At 46.3% G+C, this 23900-nt stretch overlaps 1 protein-coding gene across 1 annotated transcript in view; it reads right to left on the minus strand.

Annotated features, from left to right (window-relative positions):
- Nucleotides 1-23900, minus strand: part of SPATA22 (spermatogenesis associated 22) — a 1591573-nt gene that overhangs the window by 347098 nt on the left and 1220575 nt on the right. Inside the window, exon 7 of the mRNA XM_044054327.1 lies at nt 7561-7658. Coding sequence (XP_043910262.1) covers nt 7561-7658 — 98 coding nt within the window. The remainder of the gene's footprint in view (nt 1-7560; nt 7659-23900) is intronic.

A 23900-nucleotide genomic window follows, 5' to 3' on the forward strand; every position in this document is an offset into this window, starting at 1 on the left:
AACCAGCAGCCAAGTCACAGTCCTGTGGGTGAGTCGGCTCTAGCTGAGCCGAGGTCCACAAAGTGGGTTCCGGAACCAAGGTGAGATCCACCATCAGTACCAGAGAAGTTGGCACCAGGAGAGGTGTTGGCATCGAGGGCTCCAAATCCTGCGAGGAGGTCGAAGGAGGAAGATAAGTTGGAGTCCATGGAAAAAAGACCTCAGCTCTCGGTGGGAGGGAGGTCCTAGATGGGGTTGGAATATCTCTGGCTGCCAAGAGCTAATCCACCAGTCTATCTACATCAAGCTCCAAAAGGCTCCTGGTGGAATGAATAGACATCCCCAAGGGAGATTCTGGACAATCAATAAAGGGAGTGAGCTGTTGACCAACAAAGGGGTTATCGAGTCCTGGCTAGTGATTCGACCTTTGACACTGCGGTCAGTTGACCAAACGCTTGTGTTGGAGGGGAAGTGACTAGTTTTACATGGGAAACTAGTATTGGTGCCAAGAGGGTCTTAGGTACCGTGGAAGGTGTCAGTACCATAGTAACTTTAGTCGATTCCATGAGAATAGATAGCACCATGGAAGAGGTTGTAGACTTAGGTACCGAGACAGTTGTCAGTGCCGATTTCAATTGTTTAGACTTTGGTTCCATGGAAACATTGCCTTTGGATGATTTTATTCCTGAGATTGAGGAGATGCTGAAACTGAGTGGCTCCTCTTTTTTGCTTCTTTTTTAGGAGTATTTGACACCTCTGCCTCAGACAAAGCCTCTGAAAAGTTTTTTTTAACAACACCTTTAGGAAAAACTTATTCTGACTCTCTGGAAGGGTCCAGGCACACAAACCCTTACAGAGTTCGGACTGAGGCTGAATTTCTAAGTGTGGCACCCCCAAACAATAAATGCAAGAAAGATGCCCATCAGAGATGGACATCTTTCTGCCACATTTATCGCATTGCTTAAATCCAGTTGTACCTTTCTGTTTCTGAGGCATCATTAGGTAAATCACAAAAGTAATGAACAGCCATTCACACAATCACACACACACACACACACACACACACACACACACACACACACACACACACACACACACACACACACACACACACACACACACACACACACACACACACACACACACACACACACACACACTCACACACACACACAACAATTCACACGATCACACACACACACAACAGTGAAAGTCAGTGCAAGTTAAAGAATTTTTTTAAGGCGTACCAACAATGGTAGCAAGAGTCATGGTATACTTATATATATTTTATATATTTTTATATGTACTTATTTTCTATAGTAATGTATATATAGATATGTGTATTACATTTATTAAATGAGTTTCAGTAACTGTTGTTTTTTCATTGGCTGCTGGATTTTATTTGTTGGGGATGTGGTATAAAAGAGTTAATTTCTTAATTAAGTATGTCTGATGAAGTATGGTGAATGTACTAAACGAAAGCGCTTACAATAAACTGTTCTTTTGCATTTTTTAGGTACACCTCATTTTTGCCATTACCTACTGCCATGCCTTTTGTGCTTTAACAAGAGAAATACCCAGAAGGGTAAAGGAGAAGAAGAAGAAAAAGAGGGTGGGGTACCAACAATGGTATATAAGAGTTACCAGAGGTAAGAGGGAAGGGAGGGGCCTATGCCAACTATGGTAATGAAGAAATACCAAATAGGGAAAGAAGAATTAGTAAAAACAGTACTCACACACTAATTTGGTAATATACAATAAACTACTAAAAAATATGAAAGAGGGGAGCTATAACAAAGAAAATATTGAGAAATTTATAGAAAAATAAAGCACTTAGCTTGAGTGCATGGCCTGACACATCTTGAAACTCTACATGGCAAATGAGATCTGAAGGGAAGGGAAGGGAAGAGAGGCACTATGGGTAGCCTTAGCTCAAGAGTTTCTGGCTGGCGTGAGCTTGTTACAATGGCCAGGTCGGTTCCAAGGATGGAAGTGAAACCCAACTGTCATGAATGAATGAAGACTGACAACATCAGGTCATTTGTTTCACATTTGCAACAAGCCATACCTGAAAGACAATAGCTTTAAGAAATTTAAGCGGTGTTTTGTTGCACGTTAAGCCACAGTACTTCTTGGAATCTCTTCATTACTCTAGTCTCACTGAAGATGTAAGTTGGTAAGCAGTTCTTGGTCAATAAAGCTGCATTTGCCAATCTGAATGTTTGAGTACAGGGCTGCAGAGTGGCATGCATTATGTCTGTAAAAAAAACTGTATTCTTATGGCAGAAAGGGTCTTCCCATCTTGTTGACTTCAGGAGAGGGTGCCTTTGACCTTAAGTCTGAAAAGGGTTCAACCATCGTAAGAGACATTTACAAAGAACATCTTGAGAGGCTTCACAAAGTCACACAACTGCATCTTAGCATGTCTCCTTATGATAATGCCTGTACTTGTGGCTCTTGAAGTGCCCTCATTTGCACTGGATATCACATGTATAGAGGTATTTGATAAGGACTGAAGGATGGTCAGCTGTGAATCCACAGTTTTCTTGCCCTATGCAGACATGGACCCAGAGTGAGATTTGGAGAGCAGCTTTGTCAAATCTCTCTGAAACTTTGTAATATGTGCCTAGTAGTTCAACAACCTTAATGTAAAGGTAGCTGAAGCATAAATTCACTTCCCAAATCTATTCAAAGCCCTAGAATCTTGGTTAGAGTGATGGACAGATAAGCTCTCCTCTGTGAGCTCCTTATTGGTGTCCACTACCAAGCCCTTGCTACAACACTGTTGGTCTTTCAGAGGAACAAAATATTTAGCTGTTTTTTTTAGGTATTAGTTCCATCACATCTGGTTCTTTCCTTGCTTGCCAAGAGATCAAGTCCATCATTTCAGTAATGGAAAGGGCCACCCAAGAAGTAGCTCAGCCAAATCCAAAAGCCTGAAGAAACACCAACTATGCTTCAGAAAACCAACCTCCTTTCTGTCTCAAAAGTTTGAGGATCTCTCCAAATGAGACATCCTTAAGTGGTGATCCCTCCCCTTCATTAAAATCGGTGTCTTCAGGGAAGGACTCCTGGGGGAGGGTCAGTGTGTCTCCCCTTACACAAATGTTTCCACGAAACCTCAAAGTTGGGATGTTCCAGAGAAGACTTGGAAGACTGTTGGGTGTCCTGTATGTGAAATGTCTCAAGACTTATAAAAACCATCTGCCCCAATGGGACAGATCTCTTAGGATCAGAATCCAGAGTTTCAAGCTCAGGGGTGGGCAGAACTGAGAGGGGAAGAGGAGTCCATTCACCATCACTGGAGAGTGCTCTCGCTCACCTTGAAAGCAGAAGCTGAGGAGGAGTCCTGGACTATCTCAGTAGGAGCCAAGATCTCCACACCTGGATGGCAGAGAAAAACAGCTCAACTCCATTCTGAGACTGATGCTGGAGCACAGCTCCAAGAGGAATGGATGGCTCTGACAATTTTGGAGTTGACCCCCTGCCTCTTGAACCAACACCAAAGCTTTGGCTCTGAGACCCCTCTGGATCCAAGGTGCTCAGAACCAATAGAATTAGAGAAGTCCCTGGAGCAGAAGATGACCACATTTTCAGATCTGACATGGACAACTCTTGTGGAAATCTCAGACTGACAGCCCTCAAAGATGGAGAGCAGATCAAGGTAGGAGCAATCATAGGAAGGGTCATGGGACCAATGAGAAACCAAACCTGGAAAATCCCCAGATGAATTTGAATCCTGATGACTTCCTCATCATTCTCTCCACATATGCTTCTTTCAGGCTTCTGAACAGAAACTAACAGGCCTTGCAGAGGAAGACAAAGATGGGGGTCTAAATGATGTTTGCATCAGTCTCTCCTTAAGAAAGGGGGAAAGCAGGCTGGGGGAGATCAGCCCCAGTGAGAATCTCACCTCTAGTAAAGGAGGGATCCTGGACTGTACAGGTACTGGATCCAATGAGGGGAGTAGGATCCAATGATTTGGACTTTTTAGAGACCAACACTAAAAAAGAGATGAAGGAGAGTGGTCAGGGGAGTACTTCCTTGTCTCCTTGCCATTGTCCCTGGGCTTATCACTCTTCTCTCCTCTGGATTTGTCCAAGGATTTTTAACCAGACAGGGAGGCTCCAGAAAGAGAAGACTCAGATGATTTTCCCACAGAAGCAGGAAGAAGTCCCTTCAAGACAAGTTTACTCCTGTGCTCAATTATGGCCTGATGGCCAAAGGCCATACAGATAGAGCAGTCCTCATTCGAGTGGGCAGTGCCCATCCAAATCTGGAAGTTTGGGACTGCAAACCACACATTTTTTTAACCCTTATGGCTTGTCAAACATGATACAAAAATACCAAAAATGGTAAAATCTATGAGTAACAGTACAGTAACAATATCCTAACACTTAAAAGAAGACATGAGGTGCCAAAGGCAAAAGACACCTGGAAGGGATCCATTTACACAGAAGAAAAAAGTTTTTGTGTAAGGGGAAAATAGAACAAAAATACAAGGAAAGATACTGTATCACAAAGAGAAGACTAAAAACTATAAACACTATCAAAATTACAATAACAATAGCAATAAGAAGCAATAACTTAGCTGAGGAAAGCATGAGCTGAGTGTGTCATGTTTGCTCTCTACGAGTAGTAAATGAGATATGAAGTAATCTTGGGAACAAGAGGGAATTATGGATAATGGGAGGGGACTAAGCTGTGGATCTTGAAGTCACAAAGCAGATGAAGTTGGATTCAAGGTCGGATTTGAGAACCATCCGTTATTTTAAAAATAAAATAAATTCAGCATGTTTGTAATGCATTTGGAAACTGGAATGCCTCCTCCACTACCGTATGAGGCCACTGTCTGGTAATTTTGCTAGATGTTGCCGGAGTATAGGAAGTGGAAGTTGGATGTGCTTGCCTCCAGAAAATTATTTTTTTTAAGTATCTTGGTTCCATTTTGCATGTTTACGATTCTGTTGGTTCAGTCTTCTTATTTGTTGTTTTCAGCGTCATCTGTATAAAACTGAAATAGTCTAAAATAGACTAAAATGAAACTTGTCATATCAAAATCCACAAGTGCTAAACATGCATTCCCATGCATATACCCAGAAAGCCCAATAGCTATACTATGTAACAGTTCTAAATACATGTACTTGAGAAATATGAGATTTTGTAAATAACATGACCTACAAAATAAAATAAGTATTTCTGAAAGGAGTAGGCCTCCCTGCACCTCCATTGCTGAAGTTTCCCACACTGTTTTTATTCATATATTCTCATTTTGAAGTATGCGGTTGTGCAGCAGTTAGCATTGCCACCTCACTGCATGAGATTCTCTGGTTCAATTCTCGGCTGAGGTACCTTTTATGTGGAGTCTGCATGTCCTCCTTGTGGTAATGTGGGTTTCCTCCAGGTGCTCTGGTTTCCTCCCACATCCCAAAGACATTTTGCAGGTGGACTGGACACTCTAAATTGGCCCTAGGTGTGAATGGGTGAATGTGTGTGTGCCTTCTGTGGAAGGTTGGGTGCCGGGCTGGCAACATGACACTGTAAAACTCCACTGCCAATTGTTCTGCAAATGATTGTTTTGCTGTGGTGACCCCTAACGGGAAAAGAAAAAGAAGATTCTCACTTTGAAGTCATTCAAAATCAGAGAAGGGGGTGAACATTCAAAAAAATCAAAAATAAAATCTTCACTTTTTCTCTGCTGTCCATCAAGCTCAGACATTAAATAGCACATACATTTAAGCCATAAATGTATCAGTGCATTAGGCACAATACAAACTATATGTAAAACCAGAATGTTCAACCAAGCAATAAAATGAACAATTTTACATTTAATAGGATAGATATTTATGTAATTTGTGTGTGTGGGTCTGTGTTTTGCATGCTACAGCTTTAAGGGAGAGTTATACACAGTGCAGATAGCTGGATTGGTACACAGGGGATGGCATCACAATTAAGGAAGTTTCTGAACTGTGTGCTGTCCATTCTTGTGTACAGGTCCATATTTAGATGTAATTTAGGCTTATTGATCTGTGACAAATGTCATTGTCCTGTTGTGCTACAGGTCCTTTATAGCTGTACTGCAGGACGTACTGCACTCACTTGCACTATGTTACAGCAGCAGCAGCAGTAGTCACACTTTATTGATGATATCATAACCTGAAACAACTTTCTATGTTTTTGACTACGGTATGTGAAGGTATACATATGAGATTACTTACTTTGGTCGACACAGCAAAATACCAAGAACATTGGCCACAAAAGGTCAACAATGAAAATGGAGACAGTCATCTGCAAATGCTCTATGAAAATCCTTGTAGCATGAAAACAAAACAAAACAAACAAACCAAAATTAACATTGTTTTTGTCAGGGGTAAGCCCACAGTGCCTTCCACATCCCTTGCTAATTATATATAAAAACTTCAACATTTCAAAATCCCAGTGAAAGTGAATATTCTACACCCAGGGACTGTTGATGTAGCACATCTGTCGACCATCTGCATATGTCAAACAAATGCAGTCAATCGAGCAGTTGTCCACATTTTGCTGTGTCGACCAAATTCAGGAATCTCATATGTATACTTAAATGCATATGGTTTTCACATGCACTTATATACGTAGGTGTGTTTATATTTATAATCATATGTGTATGTGTGCGAATCTGTGTGTATCGGAGCAGTGTCCTGTGCATAGAATGTTCCCTGTAGCACTGAAGGTTACAACATCTATCCTGTCATAGATGTGCAGTAATTTTTACTTGGCCAATGCATTTCAGCAACTGTGCTGTAACAGCTAAGGTACAAGTGAATCTCTTCAATTTGATTGTTCGTATTGTGTATATATAAACATGTACCTCACACCAGCTGCCAGCATGGTGTGCATTATTATATCATATCTGCAGCTGTACTACTTTGTTTTCGCTGAACTGCATATATATGTTTTCTATGCAAGTTTCATATATTAGTCCTGTGAAGTGTGCACCATATCTCTGAATCTTGCCTCGTGTGCTTTACTTTTTATATTGTCATGATATATCTTTCTGTAAAGGAACATCTAATGCAAAAAGAACAATATTTTACTATGATGATAACTGTTCTATCATCTTTGGGTATATAAGGTATAAAAGCATTCAGGTGAACACAATAGATTTTGTTCTGATACTTAACACTGTTGAATACAAATTACAACTTCAGACAGATTAAGTAAGGGAAAAACAAGAACAAATAGAATAAAAAGATACAAGTGAGCTAGCAAAGAAGGCACCATTATTTTTTATATGCTGTTGCAATAATAATTATCCAGTCACTCAGTATAAGAATTTGGGCATGTGTATAACATCTTTACTTTGATATTTAGGATACATACGTTAAATTAAAGGATACAAGTATTCTAGGTCAGCAGCAATCAAAGTCTGATGTGCATATCTATATTTAATATTTGTGTGTCTATGCTTGATATGCATCCATGGCAACACTCCTGATTCACTCATAAGAAAGCCCTAATTATTATTTTCCTTCATGGAAGTACAAACGTCTCTTAAACTGGATTATAATTTCCCACTGATTAATTTGTAAAACTACTTACAGTTTCATAAAAGATGCATTGTACAGTATCCTTTCCACTTCTTAAAAGGAAAGTCTTGGCACCATGAGCGCCATTTGTCACAGCAGAGTCCAGCATTGCTAAAAAAAGATTGAAAACTTGTATCTCAAAATTAAAACTGATACTTTACGTTGGGCCATTTTAAATCTGCATTCACTTTTTATAGATCTTAAGACTATATACTTTATTCTATTAGTAAACAGCACAGTGCTAATCATTTTCCAGGTAAACTGCTCTGCCATGTCTGTTTCTTACCATATCTTATTTACTGGAATCCAGCTTGTTTCCTGGTATACAAAAAGGAAGACTTCTGTCAGTATCATGTAACTTTCAGCTGGGCACAAGCACTGCTCAAATTAAAACTGATTTCAGCAACAATTTAAAAATGCTGTTAATGTAGACAGATGAAACTAACCACTTAAAGAAGAGTCTCCCTCAGATATTTAAGTATGGATTCAAGACAGGACAAAAGCTGTCTTGACATTTATTATTTTCTATATTCTCTGCACAAATATATAACAGCATCTAATATAAAATAAAGTGACATGAAATCAAAACAAATGCAGTAAAGTATGTATGTTCAGAGTGCTTTGTAAGGACCAATTATTTTTTCATTAGATTCTCTTATAAATTGCCAAGCTCCTGATTTATTACAGTTACTGCTAGACATGAGGCTCGTAACCCAACTTACTGCTGGTCACTTGATTCTTCCACGACTGTTATCTTGATGTAGTCCTTAGAAAATGGACATGGTAGTACTGACTTTATTAGGAACAGACAAGTGAGGAACTCAGTACACTTTGGAACGTGCTGCTACACAAGAGGCACTTGTCTTCTTCTCCACCTCTGTATTGTGTGCTGGTGAACCTAGTTGTGCAAATTGCAGCATCAGTGAGAGGTCCTACAAATGATATAAGACTCCCATGTTCTCTCCTGGGATATAACAGCAGGTTATTAACTCTGTTAACACATCTGCCTGCCAACCCTTCTGCAAACTTAAGTTGGTTCTCGTACTCAACGGTGCTTGTTGCACAGATGAATGTTCTGCCACTGCACCAAAGACACTGCATAAATAACTATGAACTACAATGTGGTGACAAAACATATGCTACTATAAAGACTATAATCAGAGACCGAAAATATTAAATGAACAGAAAAACGTTGCCCACTACCCTAAAATAAGGAACACAAGGCATCATTCAAAGTACTGAAAACTACTAACCTATATGATCAGACTGAACTGTTAATCTTAAAACCACAGAAAAAAATTGCTTTTAGTGACAATTCGATAGTTGGATGAGGCTTTAGTTTCTATTACTGAAAAATGTTACCTGATTTCTATTTGATTCTGTCTGTATTATAGCTACAAACCTTTGTGCATTGTCTAATGACCTGTATTTGCAGTGCTATATTTACTAACTGTCTTTTTTACTCTAAAGCTGTAATAACTTCAGGTGACTCTTGAAAACCTTAGCACCTACTGGAACTGTTTAGTTAGGAAAATCTAGACACCTAAATCTAGTTCTAAATATAGTTCTAAATCATATATAGAATCACTTTCCATTTGTAAAATATCAGGGAGTGTGGTTGGTCTATTATGGAATGATACATTTCTTTATTGCTAAGGGAAACCAATTGCTAACTGTTACACAGCAGAAGGATTGATTGTATGAGAAACTCACCGTTGTTGTTGTTGTTGTTGTCTTTCGGCTTTTCCCAGTTAGGGGTCATCACAGCAGAACTCCAGTCCGCTAATGATTGGCAGTAGATTTTCACAAATGCCAAGGTGCCAGCTCGATGTTCAACCCTCAGCGAAGGCATGCCCATTTACGTATGTTTTTCGAATGCCCACCCAACCACGGGGAGGACATGCAGACTCCACACAGAAGGCACTCCCCGCACTCCAGCCAAGAATCGAACGGGAGAACCTCTTGCTGTGAGGCAACAACGCTACCGCTGCACCACCACTGTAACAGTAGATAAATGATCCCATTCCTTTCTCTTTATGAATTTATCCCATATGAGCACTGAACTTCGTAGGGTTGCGGGGATGGCTTTTGATAATTGAACATGAATATGGTTCCTCCCTGCCAGCACAGTTAGCTGTCTGTATGCTTGCTACTTGGTCAAGGTCTGTGCCAGCCACACAGGCAGGTAATAAATCTAAATATTTTTCAGAGCAAAAGCTCCAGCACTCAACTACACTATAAGTACTATAAATTTCAGAAGTAGCATTAGGTATCCCTCCTCAAGAAAAGATATTAATGTGCTAACCAAACTAATATTTGTATGAGAAACTGATACAATATACAGAAGATACATCTATATACATCAAAGCTTAACTGTGTGTATAGTATACAACTGCACATATCTTTGCAGCAGTCCTTTCCATGCTCTGTGCTCAGTACACATAAAACTTACTAAGCTATGTGATTATCTCATCACTCATGCAATAAGCAACATCACAATTGTCCCTATTTTGGAGGAATGTTCTTATTTTCAGGCCTGATTTTCACAAGCACAGGATGTCCCTATGGGTGGGAGGTTGGCATAATGGTTAATTTGTTTACATTACAGACACAAAGTGCAGCATTTAATTCTCACATGGGATAATTGGCTAGGCTTAAAATAGCCCACAAGGACAGTAAGCCTAGTACTAAACTATGAACCTATTGTGGTACGTCCCTATTTTCAGACTATTTACCCCATTACAACACAATTTTCTAAATCCCCCTCATCAGATGTTATTCTTGAAGATGAATAATAGAAAACCACACTCTATGACCAACATAAACATACTGGTGGCAACAATAGCTTAAAGAAAAAGGATGTATGCACATCTTATATCTCCTATTTTCTAAATCAAAAATAAATGACCTTGTGTGGTAGAAGTTTGCAGTACAGTCACAGTATTGCATCAACAATAAAACATGAATCACACTGAAAAGAGAATATGAGAAATGAACAAGGTGGAAAATACTGAAACAGAATAAAATATCTACAGGTATGCTGAATTAGTTACATGACTGCATTATGCTATTTCCTCTTTTCTGTTTGTCTGAAAATTTATTTCATATAGGTAGAACTAGAATAGCAGGCTATGCTTCTTATCTTTGGGTGGAAGCATAATCCAATATTCTTTGGTAGATTGTGGTAGCAGAATCACTCAAACCCTAGACTGGCAGTCAAGTTTGACATGTTTAGCAAAACTACAGATCTGCATGCTATCTACCTCAGAGATCTTCACTACTGACATCCGTCTGAAAAAAAAGGCTTTTGAAGCACGTGTACCACTACCAAGCCAACCCACCCCCCACTACAAACTTAGTAAATTGTATCCTAACAGGTCTCTAGAGGATCTTATTAGCAGAATTATAACACTGGTAAATGCAATCTGTCACCTATCTGAAGGCAGTCTGATTTCCTACAGGAGCTCCCCATTTACCAAAAGCAAAAGAAGCAAAATGCTGAACTGTCTGATAACTTTAGTCCTAGAGATATATGGCTATAGTAGCTTCCTAGGATTGGCAACCTTTCATCATGGTTTTGAAGATAAAGATAGATGGCAGGTAATTAGAAGTTATGTACTCACCATAACGTTCCATCTGAGTAGGTGTATTAATTTGTCTGCAACCTGTGGGTTATGGATCCGATATCGGATCCGAACCGGCATGGTTTACCAGCTATGGATCCAAGCTCTCAGCTCCTCCCCTCACCCATAATGCCCTGCTCTACCCTCATGACCTCAGATCGAGTTTGCCAACAGCAAGAACACCCTGAAAAGGGTAACAGATCATATGCAGGAAACTGAAAGGCCAGGGGGATAGGAGGGCGGGATGGTTGCAGACAAATGAATACACCTACTCAGATGGAACGTTATGGTGAGTACATAACTTCTAAATCTGAAGTAGGAGATTCATTTGTCTGCAACCTGTGGGACAGAGTCCCCAGCTACCTGAATCTTGGGCGGCCATCATGGAAGGATATTCCGGAGCACCGCGGAGCCAAAGGATGCTCTACCCCTAGATGCAAGATCCAACTTGCAGTGGGAAATAAAAGTATGAGATGAAGCCCACGTGGCTGCTGCACAAATATCATCTAGAGGAATCCTAGCCTTAAAGGCTGCCGAGGTAGAGACTGACCGGGTTGAATGGGCATGTACACCCTCCGGTGCGGCCTTCCAAGCTTGATAAGCCAATAAGATACATTGTGAAATCCAGCGAGATAATGAGACTTTAGAAATTGGTTTGCCCAAATTAAATTTAGCAAAGGAAATGAACAACTGGTCGGATTGCCTATGACCAGCCATCCTGTTTAGATAAAATCTAAGTTGCCTGTGAACATCTAAGGAGTGAAGCTTGTATTCACCTTTGTTTTCATATTTAGGAAAGAAGACAGGGAGGTTAATGGATTGATTAATGTTTGCTTCAGAAGCTACCTTAGGAAGAAAGGACGGGTTGGTCCTGAGGTAAACACGGTCCAGATGAAAGACCAAGTAGGAGGTTTAGCTGATAATGCTTGAAGCTCTGAAACTCTCTTGGCCGAAGTAATGGCTACTAAGAAGGCAGTCTTGAAAGATAAGAATTTCAGATCTACCGTAGCCCGGTTCAAGGGGCGGTCAAGGCCTGGAGAACTAAGGAAAGGTCCCAAGGAGGAACCGCTTGCTTTACAGGGGGCCTGAGAAGAAAATTACCTTTAAGGAAAATCTTACACAACTTGGCCGACATCAGTGGATTGGAGTCATGACCAATGTGATAATGGGAAATTGCCGCAAGTTGTACTTTGACCGTGGAACTGCTGGCACCATCATTAAAAAGAGTGGTTAAGAAATCAAGCACCAAAGGGAGAGGAACTGTGAAGGGTTTAGGCCTTGCCGCTGTGCCCACAACGAGAACCGCTTCCACTTGCTGCGGTAGACTTTCCTAGTGGATGGCTTATGAGCTGCCACCAGGATGGCCTTAACAGGGGACGAAATACCGGAGTCCTGATCAAGAGTGGAACTGGAGCAGCCAAGCGGTCAGCTTCAGGTTGTCCAGGTTCGGAGGAGATAAGTGGGATGGATGAGATATCAGATCCGAATGGGATCTAGAATCCAAGGAGGATTCACAGAGTGAGACCTTAGGAAGGGGAACCAGATCTGTCGAGGCCAAAACGGAGCAATGAGAATCATTCTGCACCCCAACCGAGAGGCTTTCTGAAGAACTTGGAGCATCAGAGGCAAGGGGATAAGCATAAAGAAGACCGGGTGGCCAAGCATGCACCAGAGCTGCCTCTTGGGAACCTCCGGGAGGAGGTATCAGAGCGAAAAAACTGTCGCACTTGGTGTTTGAGGGAGAGGCAAAAAGATCGCAACAAGGAATTCCCCACCGTGCGAATATGCGTTCCGCTACCTGAGTATTGAGAGACCACTCGTAAGGGGTGAGAATGGTGCGACTGAGTTTGTCCGCCAGGGTGTTGGACCGACCCGGAATATGCGTTGCTATGAGAAAGCGGTTGGTGGAGATTGCCCATTCCCAAACTCTCATGGCTTCTTGACAAAGAGGGTAAGACCTGGTTCCTCCTTGCTTGTTGATATACCAGACAACCGACATGTTGTCCGATTGAATCGCAATTGTTCCCAAGGGAAGAAAGGCCTGAAGTGCTAGCAACGCTAAGAGCACTGCTCTCATCTCTAGAACGTTGATATGCAGTAAGGTCTCTGAATCGTTCCATGTGCCTTGGATGGTCTGGCCTGCAAAATGCCCCCCCACCCGAGGTGGGAGGCGTCCGTGGTCACCGTGGCGAGAGGGGGAGAAGCACAAAATGGGCGGCCTCCGTGGAGATCTGGAGAGTGTAGCCACCACAGGAGGGACCGCTTGCAAGCCTTGCTGATCGCAATGGGATGATGCATAGGAAGAGCAAGATACGACCACTGGACTAGGAGTGTCCATTGGAGGATGCGCATGTTGAACCTGGTGAGAGGAAGAAGCGCTATAGCAGCCGCCATGGACCCTAGAGCCCTCAGGACCAACTCCGCCGGAACTGAGCTTGAGTGGAGAATGGCCCACACCTGGAGTTGCAGATTTTGAACTCTGTCCGCAGTGAGGAAGGCTTTTAATCTCCTTATGTCTAACCTGGCACCTATAAAATCTATGAACTGCGTGGGTGCTAGGTTGGATTTTTTTGTGTTTATAGTGATGCCCAGACGGGGAGCAAGATGGAGAAAGGAGTCTCGCGCCAATAGTAGTAGATGCCTTGTTGGGGCGGTGAGGAGCCAGTCGTCCAGGTAGGGAAAGACCTGTACCCCCTGAAGCCTCAGGTGGGCCGCTACCACTGCTAATACTTTGGTGAACACCCTGGGGGCTGTGGTGAGACCAAAGGGAAGGACCCGGATCTGGTAGTGACTGGCTCCCAGCCGGAAGCGGAGAAACCTCCTGGAGGGCCTGTCCATTAGTATGTGGTAGTACGCATCCTTGAGGTCTATGGAGCACATCCAGTGATTTTCTCCCAGAAGGGGGAGAATAGACTGCAGCGTGACCATTCGGAACTTCTCCTTGGGAACTGCCAGGTTCAAGAGTGAAAGGTCTAAAATTGGTCTTAGATCCCCCGTCTTTTTTGGCACTAAAAAGAACCTGGAGTAGAACCCTGATCCGATCTGGTCTGGGGGGACGGCTGGATGGCTCTTTTCTTTAGCAGATGGCCAATTTCTGCCAAAGCGGCCTCCCACTGACCGGGTGGAACGTCGGGGAGGGACTTCAATTTTGGCAAGTGAAGAAGGGGTATACGGTATCCTCTGGATATGATCTGGAGGACCCAGCGGTCTGATGTTATGGACTCCCATGCCGCTAGGTGCCCCAAAAAATGCCCCCCGACTGCCCCCAGAGTGGAGCAGCCGGGCAACCCCTCAGGGCTGCTGCGGGCCATTCAGAGAAGGGTTCTCTGGACCCGAAGTTCCTGGGAGCCCCTCTGCCCCTAGGGCGGCGTCCTCCCTGTCCTCCTCTGCCACGGAAGGACTGATTGTCCGGAGCAGACTGAGATTGCTGCGACTTCCGGAACCACATCTTCTTCTGTCCCTTTTGGTTCCTAGAATAGGGCCTCTGGGGAGCAGAGAAGCGGATTCCGATGGCAGACAGCGTCTTCCCGTCCTTCTCGCTCTGGGTCAAAGTGTCGCGAACAGTTTTGCCAAAGAGGGCAGAACCATCGAAGGGGGCGTTCGCAAATGATGCCTTGAAGGGCTCTGAGAAATCGCAATGACGGAGCCAGGCCTGACGTCTAGTAACTAGGCCTGCCCCTGCTGCTCTAGCGGCACCTTCCGTAGCATGGGACAGTAGCCGCATAGAGGTATTGGTGACGGACCTGAGAGTGGCCATGCGGGTGGAGTGCAGCACTTTGTCCTCCTCCGACATGGACTCTGGGGGGGATGCAGCGTATTCTTTAATAAGATCGCGCTGCATCCTAATCACGTGTGCCAGATAGTTCAGCGCCCTCACTGAGAAGGTCGCTGAACTAAACATCCGATTCCCCAAGCGGTCCATCATCCGAGACTCCTTGCTCGGGGGATGGACTGAGGGACTCTCCTGAGCAAGTTCCCTCTTGGTGGCCGCCGCCGTCAACATGGCATCTACCGGAGGCCCCTTACTCCAATGGGCATGGTCAGCCGGGGGACTGAGAATACGGTCGGGCCTTTTAGGGATTGGCTCCACGGTGTCCGGTTCCTTCCACGCCCTGGTGGTAATGAGGTCCACCAGGGGGTCGGCAGGAGGGGACACCCAAGAGGTAGACGGGCCCGCTTCAAATGCCTCCAAGAACACGGACCTGTCTGAGGAAGACTTGGGGGCAGACCACCCCTCCCTTATGCGGAGCATTTCCATGATGTCTCCAAATGAGACATCCTCGGGGGGTGACCGTGGGGAGCCTTCCCCTTCCTCCAAATCCGTGTCTTCTGTGAGAGACTCGGGGGAGTCAATGTGCCTCCTTTTGCACGTATGTTTGCGGGGAACATCCTCCGGGGGGCTGTCAGAGGACTCCTCACAAACAGTAACCTGTTCCAGGGGAACAGCTTGGGGCACAGGAGCGGGCTGTCCCAAGGGCCGGATGGTGGAAGCCTGACCCAGTGCAGAGGGAGCGCGGGACGGAGCCGAAGCAAGTGCTGGGGGTCCGGAGACCCTCAACAGGGCCCTCTCCACTACATCAAAAGCCGAAGGGGAACCGACCTCGACCAAAGGATCCGACAATCGGCTCCCCCTTGGATCCGAGGAGTGGATCGGAGCCGGCGCCGGCCGGATCCGGCGACAGTGCACTCCGACACAGACGGCGCTGAAGGAGCACTGATCCCCCTGGATCCAAAGCTCGGATCCAGGCTCCGAGAGGTCGGATCCGAAGCACTCGAGGGCAGGGTCGGATCCGAAGTACCAAGTACTATCGGCGCCGACCCACCCCGGCCCGGCTGCTCAGCTCCAACTGCTCCGAACCCGGGTAGCGAGTCGGAGAAGGAGCAATTGGCTTGAAAAAAGGGGTCGAGCTCCCCCCCAGAGGGGGGGGGGAGCAAGAGCACTCCCATCTGCATCTGGGCCTGGATGAACCTTCTCATCATCTGGTCCAGATCAACGTCTGACAGGCTATAAGTTGATCTTGACAAGGCTGCCGAGGTAGGCCTTGAGTGCCTCCTCGATAGCCTCGATGGAGATCGGGTCTCCTCCTCCTCAGGTCCTGGTGAAAAACACACTGGAGACCAGAGCCGAGGAGGGGGAGAGCCAGCAGAGAAGGAGGCCGGAGGAGAAGCCCGCTTGGCTGGCGGGGCCGAAACAGAGGTCTCGGCCCGCCACTTATGGTGCTTCTCCCTCCGGTCCTTCTTTCTAGCTTCCCTCTCCTCCGAACCACTACAGGGAGGTTGAGTCCCAGGAGGAGGAGGGGGAGCCGGAGAGGAGACAACCGTAGAAATGGTTACCCCCGAAGGGGTGGAGGCCGGAGCCGAGTCCGGTGGCAAAAGACCCGCCAAGACAAGCTTGGACCTCCGCTCCTTCAATGCCCTGGGGTTGAACCCTGCACAAATGGAACAACCAGAAGTGAGGTGTTCAACCCCAAGGCATCTAACACCGAGTGTGGCCATCAGCCGGGGAAAGCTTATGGCCACACTCGGAGCACTTGGAGAACACAGCTTTGGGTTGTTCAGACATCCCAAATGCAAAAAGGTTACTTAAACTAGAGTTAAGCAAAGTAACAAAACCACTCAACAGGCCCAAACACACACTATGCTACCAGTGAGGGGAGGGATAAGTAAAATTAAATTTTAAAACACTAAAAGTATAATTAAGTAATAGGGAAACCTACACTTCCACACAACTTTCACACAAAACTTCAAAAATTAGCACTTTAAAGACTAAAAAAACTGCACTTAGCTGAAGAGCTTAGAAACACAATCTGGTCACCAGCGCAGCAAACGAGATCTGAGGTCATGAGGGTAGAGCAGGGCATTATGGGTGAGGGGAGGAGCTGAGAGCTTGGATCCATAGCTGGTAAATCATGCCGGTTCGGATCCGATATCGGATCCATAACCCACAGGTTGCAGACAAATGAATCTCCTACTTCAGATCTGGATATTCTAATTTAATGTAATATCAGACATAACAACATAAAGACGGGGATGGCAAACAAGGTCACATTACATTTATGAAAGCCCATGTAAGTCTGGAAATACTTCACGGTCTGCAGTTATGAAACTCCTGCCTGAAGTATCTACCAGCAAAAGCATTTTTAATAAAAAAAAAAGCCATAGTCAACTTTTGTAGCAAAAAAAAAGTCAAGCATCAGTATGGCACAATCACCAGCTTAGCAGGCCTGAGGTAAAGAAAGGCATTAAGGAAAAAAAAATAAAACTTACCAGTGATCAATAAGTTAAGGTAGGCTCCTATAGCAGGCATGCTGACAAGGTAAGAAAGCACCAAGTGAACTCTCCATCATATGTCTGGTACAGATGTTATTTCTTCTTGAATAATGTGAATCCCACAGAAGCCAAAAAAGGGATCATAATTATCAAATACTCTGATTATTAGCTCTTCAACTTGAACTTGCAGGAGGCAGTCATACAGATAAGGGAAAGCAGTAATACCTCTCCACTTCAGAGCTGCTGTAATAAGAAGTTATGTACTCACCATAACGTTCCATCTGAGTAGGTAAACTTCATTTGTCAGCAATCTATGGGTCTTCGGATCCATATCGGATCCGAGCCGGCAGTTTCCAACAGCATAGATCCAAGCTCCAAGCTCCTCCCCCTACGCATAATCCCCTGCCAACCCTACCTGACCTCAGATCGAGTTTGCCCACAGCTAGATAAGCATACAAAAATCACCCGCAAAACTAGCTACATACCCTTGAAGGAAGGTAACATTTCGAACATCCGAAGGTCAGGGGGACGGAGGGGGGGGGGGTCGGTTGCTGACAAATGAGGTTTACCTACTCAGATGGAACGTTATGGTGAGTACATAACTTCTTAATCTGAAGTAGTTAACTTCATTTGTGCATCAACCTATGGGACAGAGTCCCCAGCTACCTAAATCTTGGGCGGTCCTCAAGGAAGGATGTTCCGGAGCACTGCAGAGCCAAAGGATGCTCTCCCTCTGGAGACAATATCCAGCTTGTAGTGATTAATGAAGGTATGAGACGAAGCCCATGTTGCTGCTGAGCAGATATTATCCAACGAGAGTCTAGAAGGAAAGGCTGCCGATGTAAAGATAGAGCGTGTAGAGTGGGCATGGACTCCTAGAGGTGCGGGCCGACCAGTACTTTCATATGCCAACAGAATACACTGAGAAATCCATCTGGACAGTGTGACTTTAGAAACAGCATTTCCTAAGTTAAATTTGGCAAAGGAAATGAACAACTGATCTGATTGCCTATGACCAGCTGTTCTGTGTAAATAAAAGCACAGTTGTCTGTGCACATCCAACAACTGTAACTTATATTCCCCTTTGTTCTGGTAGTTGGGGAAAAAAAAAAACTGGAACGTTAATGGACTGATTAATATTCGATTCGGATGCAATTTTTGGAAGAAAAGAGGGATTGGTCCTGAGGTAGACTCTGTCTTTGTGGAAGGACAAATAAGGTGGTTTTGCACAAAGGGCTTGAAGTTCGGAAACCCTTCAAGCTGAGGTGATAGCTACAAGAAAGGCAGTTTTCCATGATAAAAATTTTAGATCTACTGAAGCTGCAGGTTCAAAGGGGGGGAGGGCTGTAAGTGCCTGCAATACCAAAGTTAAGTCTCAAGGAGGGACTGCTTCCTTCACCGGGGGTCTGAGTAGGAAAGTACCCTTCAGAAAGGCCTTGCATAACTTAGAGGAGATCACGGTCCAAGGTCATTTCCTACGTGGTAGTGAGAGATAGCCGCCAATTGAACCTTGACTGTAGAGGAGCTGGCGCCCTGATTGAAGAGTCCTGATAGGAAATCTAACACCGCAGGCAATGGAGCTGTGAAAGGATCTAAATCTCTGTGCTCCGCCCAAATAAAAAAATGTTTCCATTTGCTATCATAGACCTTTCTGGTGGATGGCTTATGCGCCGCCACCAGAATAGCTTTGACCTGGGAAGAGATACTGGGAGTCCTAGCTAATCTTGGAACTGGATCAACCAAGCCGTGAGCTTGAGGTTGTCCAGGTTCGGGGTCGGAAGATCCAATGGATGGGATATGAGATCCGGAATGGGATCCAGAATCCAGGGAGGATTCACTAGGTGAGACCAAAGATATGGGAACCAAGCCTGGTGAGGCCAGAATGGGGCGATGAGGATTATCTTGTTCCGCAACCGACTGGCTTTCTGTAGAAACTTCAACATCAGCGGAAGAGGAGGATAAGCATAAAGGAGACCAGGGGGCCAAGCATGCACCAGAGCATCTTGTGGAGATTCCCCGGGTGGGGGAATTAGAGCGAAGTAGTCATTGCATTTCGCATTTGAAGGAGAGGCGAAAAGATCGCAACAAGGTTGACCCCAAGTAGAGAATATCTGCTTCACTACTTCTGGGTTCAGAGACCACTCGTACGGCGAAAGGATGGTGCGACTCAACTTGTCTGCTAAAATGTTGGACCATCCCGGAATGTGCGTTGCTATGAGAAAGCGGTTGGTGGAAATCACTCATTCCCACACTCTCATGGCCTCTCGACAAAGGGGATAAGACCTGGTTCCTCCCTGTTTGTTGATGTACCAGACCACTGCCATGTTGTCCGTCTGGATTGCAATCGTTCCTATGGGAAGAAGGCTCTGTAGTGCTTGCAACACCAAAAGCACTGCCCTCATCTCTAGGACACTGATATGCAGAGAGGTCTCCGTGCTGTTCCACGTGCTTTGGACTGTCCTGCCCGCACAATGCCCCTCCCCATCCAAGGCAAGAGGCATCTGTGGTCACCGTGGTTAAGGGAGGGGACATAAAAAAGGGGCGCCCCTTCCGGAGGTCCGGGGATTGGAGCCACCATAAGAGGGCCTTCCTGCAAACCCTGCTGAGGGGAATAGGGTGGTACAGGGGGAATTGCGGAAAAGACCATTGAACTTGGAGAGTCCATTGCAGGACTCTCATATTCAGACACGCCATCGGCAATAGGTTGATGGTGGCCGCCATTGAACCCAAAGCCCTCAGGACCAATTCCGTTGGGGATGCCTGAGGTAGGAGGATGGCCCGCACATGGAGTCTTAAAGTCCACACTCTGTCTGGAGTTAAGAAGGCTAGACGCCTGTTTGTGTCCAACCTGGCTCTGATGAAATCTATGGTTTGAGTTGGAGAAAGGGAAGATTTTTCTATGTTGATAGTGATCCCCAGCCGGGTCGCTAGGTGAAGAAAGGAGTTTCTGGCTGCACAGAGTAGATGTCCTGTGGGGGTGGTCAGGAGCCAGTCGTCCAGGTATGGGAAAACCTGAATGCCCTGCAGTCGCAGGTGGGCCGCTATCACCGACAAAACTTTGGTGAACACCCTGGGGGCTGTGGTGAGACCAAAGGGAAGGGCCCTGAATTGGTAATGGCTGGCTCCTAGCCGGAAGCGGAGAAACCTCCTGGATTGTCTGTCCATCAAAATGTGGTAGTACGCATCTTTGAGGTCTTTAGAGCACATCCAGTCGTTCTCCCGCAGGAGGGGGAGAATGGATTGAAGCTTGACCATCCGGAACTTTTCCTTGGTTACTGACAGGTTCAGGAGGGATAGGTCGAGGATCAGTCTGAAGTCCCCAGTCTTTTTTGGCACCAAGAAGAACCTGGAGTAAAAGCCTGATCCGTACTGGTCTGGGGGGATGTGCTGGATGGCTCTTTTTTCTAGCAGCTGCTGGATTTCCGCAGCTGCAGCCTCCCTCTGCTTGGGTGGGATGTCAGGGAGGTGTCTGGGATTGTGAGGGAAATGAGAGAATGGGATCTAGTAACCTCTGGATATGATGCGAAGCGGTCAGTCGTGATGGACTCCCAAGCTGATAGGTGCCTTGAGAAGCACCCCCCCCAACTGCCTCTGGAGTGGAGCAGTCAGGTAACCCTTCAGGGCTGTTGCGTGGGCTGGTCAGAGAATGGTTCTCTGGACCCAAAGTTCTACGGGCCCCCTCTGCCTCTAGGGCGGCGTCCACCCTGTCCTCCTCTGCCGCGGAAGGACTGGGGGTCCAGAGCAAAACAGGGCTGTTGCGACTTCCAGAACCACATCTTCTTCTGTCCCTTTTGGTTCTTGGAAAAGGACCTCTGGGGAGCAGAAAAGTGGACTCTGATGGCAGACAACGTCTTCTTGACCTTCTCGCTCTGGACCAAGGTATCACGTACGGTTTTGCCAAAGAGGGCAGAACCATCGAAAGGGGCATTAGCAAAAGATGCCTTAAAGGGTTCCGCAAAATCACAGTGGCAGAGCCAGGCCTGTTGCCTCATAACGACGCCTGCTCTGCTAGCTCTAGTGGCCCCTTCCATGGAGTGAGACAGTAGCCACATAGAAGTGTTCGAAATAGACCTAAGAGTGGCCATTCGGGAAGAGTACAACTGTTTGTCCTTAGCCGACATGGACTCTGGGGGCAACGCGGCATACTCTTTGATAAGGTCTCGCTGCAGTCATATGACATGTGCCATGTAGTTCCGTGACCTCACTGAGAAGGTAGCTGAACTAAAAACCCACTTCCCTAAGTGATCCGACTGAGACTGCATGTCTGGAGGATGGACCGAGGGACTCTCCTGGGCTAATTCCCTTTTAGTGGCCGCCGCCACCAACATGGCATCTACAGGGGTTCTCTTACTCCAGTGTGATCTGTCGAAGGGTGGACTGAGTATTTTATCAGGTCTTTTTGGGACTGGCTCCACAGTGTCCGGCTCCTTCCACACCCTGGTAGTGATCAGATCTACCAGGGGGTCAGTTGGAGGGGACACCCAAGAGGTAGACGGGCCTGCTTCAAATGCCTCCAGGAACACAGATTAATCCGAGGTAGGCTTTGGGGCAGACCACCCCCCCAATCCTGAGCATCTCCATGATGTCTCGAAATGAGACATCCTCAGGGGGTGATCTTGGGGAACCTTCCCCTTCCTCCAAATCTGTGTCCTCAGCCAATGACTCAGGGGAGTCCAAGTGCCTCCTCTTGCACTCACGCTTGTGAGGAACTTCCTTGGGGGGGCTGTCTGAGGAGACCTCACCAGCAACATCATGTTCTAGCAGAACGACCTGGGACGTCGGAGCAGGCTGTCCCTGGGACTGGCTGACAGAAGTCAGACCCATCTGAGATGGAGTGCAGGGTGGAGCCGTAGCCAAGGCCGGGGGGTCTGGAATCCCTCGACAGGACCCTCTCCACTACGTCGAATGCCAAAGGAGAGCCGCTTTCTCTGGGATCCCAGAGCAGACCCTCCCTCGGATCCGACGGGTGGATCGGGGCCGGGGCCGGAGCCGAAGCGGTCGGATCCGAAGGTCCAGTATGCTCCAACCTGGGCGGAGCCAGAGGCACACTGAAACCCTCGGATCCGAAGCTCAGCTCTCTGCTCTGAGAGTTCAGATCCGAAGAAAAGGGACCCAACAAACTCGAGGACATTGTCGGCGCCGAAGTACCCGATACTGTTGGCACTGACACCCCCTGGCGCCGACGCTACCCGGCTCTGAAGACTTCGAACCCGGGAAGCGGGTCAGAGAAGGAGCAATCGGGGCAAAAAACGGGGTTGAGCTCCCCCCTGGAAGGGGGGGGGAGGCAGGAGCACTCCCATCTGCAGCTGGGCCTGGAGGAATCTTGTCATCATCTGGTCCAAGTCTGCGTCCGTCAGGCTTCGGGTGGATCTGGATGAGGCCACCGAGGCGGGATGGGAGTGCCGCCTCGATGACCTCGATGGGGGCCGGGCCTCCTCCTCCTCCGGTCCCGGTGTAAAACAAGGAGACTGGAGCCGGGGGGGGGGAGGCTCGGACATCCTGGAGGGAGAAGACCGCTTAGCCAGCCGGGCCGATGAAGAGGCCTCGGCCTGCCGCTTGTGGTGCTTCTCCTTCCACTTCTCTTTCCTGTACTCCCTATCCTCCCGGCCCGAAGCGGGAGGTTGAGTCCTGGCCAGGGGAAGGGAGGCAGGAGTGGCAGTAGCCGCAGCCACGGCAGGAGCCACCGTGGGACCAGAGGCCAAAGCTGAGTCCGGGGGCAGCAGTCCCGCCAGAATCAGCTTAGCCTTCCGGTCCTTAAGTGCCCTGGGGTTGAACACTGCACATATGGAGCAACCTGAAGACAGGTGTCCAACCCCAAGGCACAACACGCACCGAGTGTGGCCATCCACCGGGGATAGCTTATGGCCACACTCGGTACACTTGGAGAAAACAGCTTTTGGGGCCTCCAACATACTGAAAAGAAACACACACGCTAGGCCCCAACACACAGCACACTCCCTAATGCACTAATGAGGGTGGGGAAGGAAAACTATCAAGAAAATTAACAGACTAGTTTAAAAATTATGAGGGACCTGTACACAACACACGCACACTAAAGATTATAGAAAAAAGGAGAGAAAAACAGTAAAACTTTCTCACAAAAAATGCTAAAGCCTGGAACTCAGTGATCGAGCTGCTGGATGAAACTGCAGCAAACTAGATCTGAGGTCAGGTAGGATTGGCAGGGGATTATGGGTAGGGGGAGGAGCTTGGAGCTCAGATCTATGCTGTTGGAAACTGCCGGCTCGGATCCAATATGGATCCGAAGATCCATAGGTTGATGCACAAATGAAGTTAACTACTTCAGATCTGCTGTTAAACACTAGGGGATAGTATGTGAGTGAAAGGCAGACTAGAGAGAAGCACCAAAAACTGCAACTAATGATTTGCTGTTTAAATTTGTGAGCTCTAAAAGCTGGAATGTGCCAATAAACTTTTTTCAGATTTAAGGTTAACATTC

Source organism: Protopterus annectens, chromosome 13.part0 (assembly GCF_019279795.1).
Source record: "Protopterus annectens isolate FY-2018-M chromosome 13.part0, PAN1.0, whole genome shotgun sequence".
Classification (NCBI taxonomy): Eukaryota; Metazoa; Chordata; order Ceratodontiformes; family Protopteridae; genus Protopterus; species Protopterus annectens.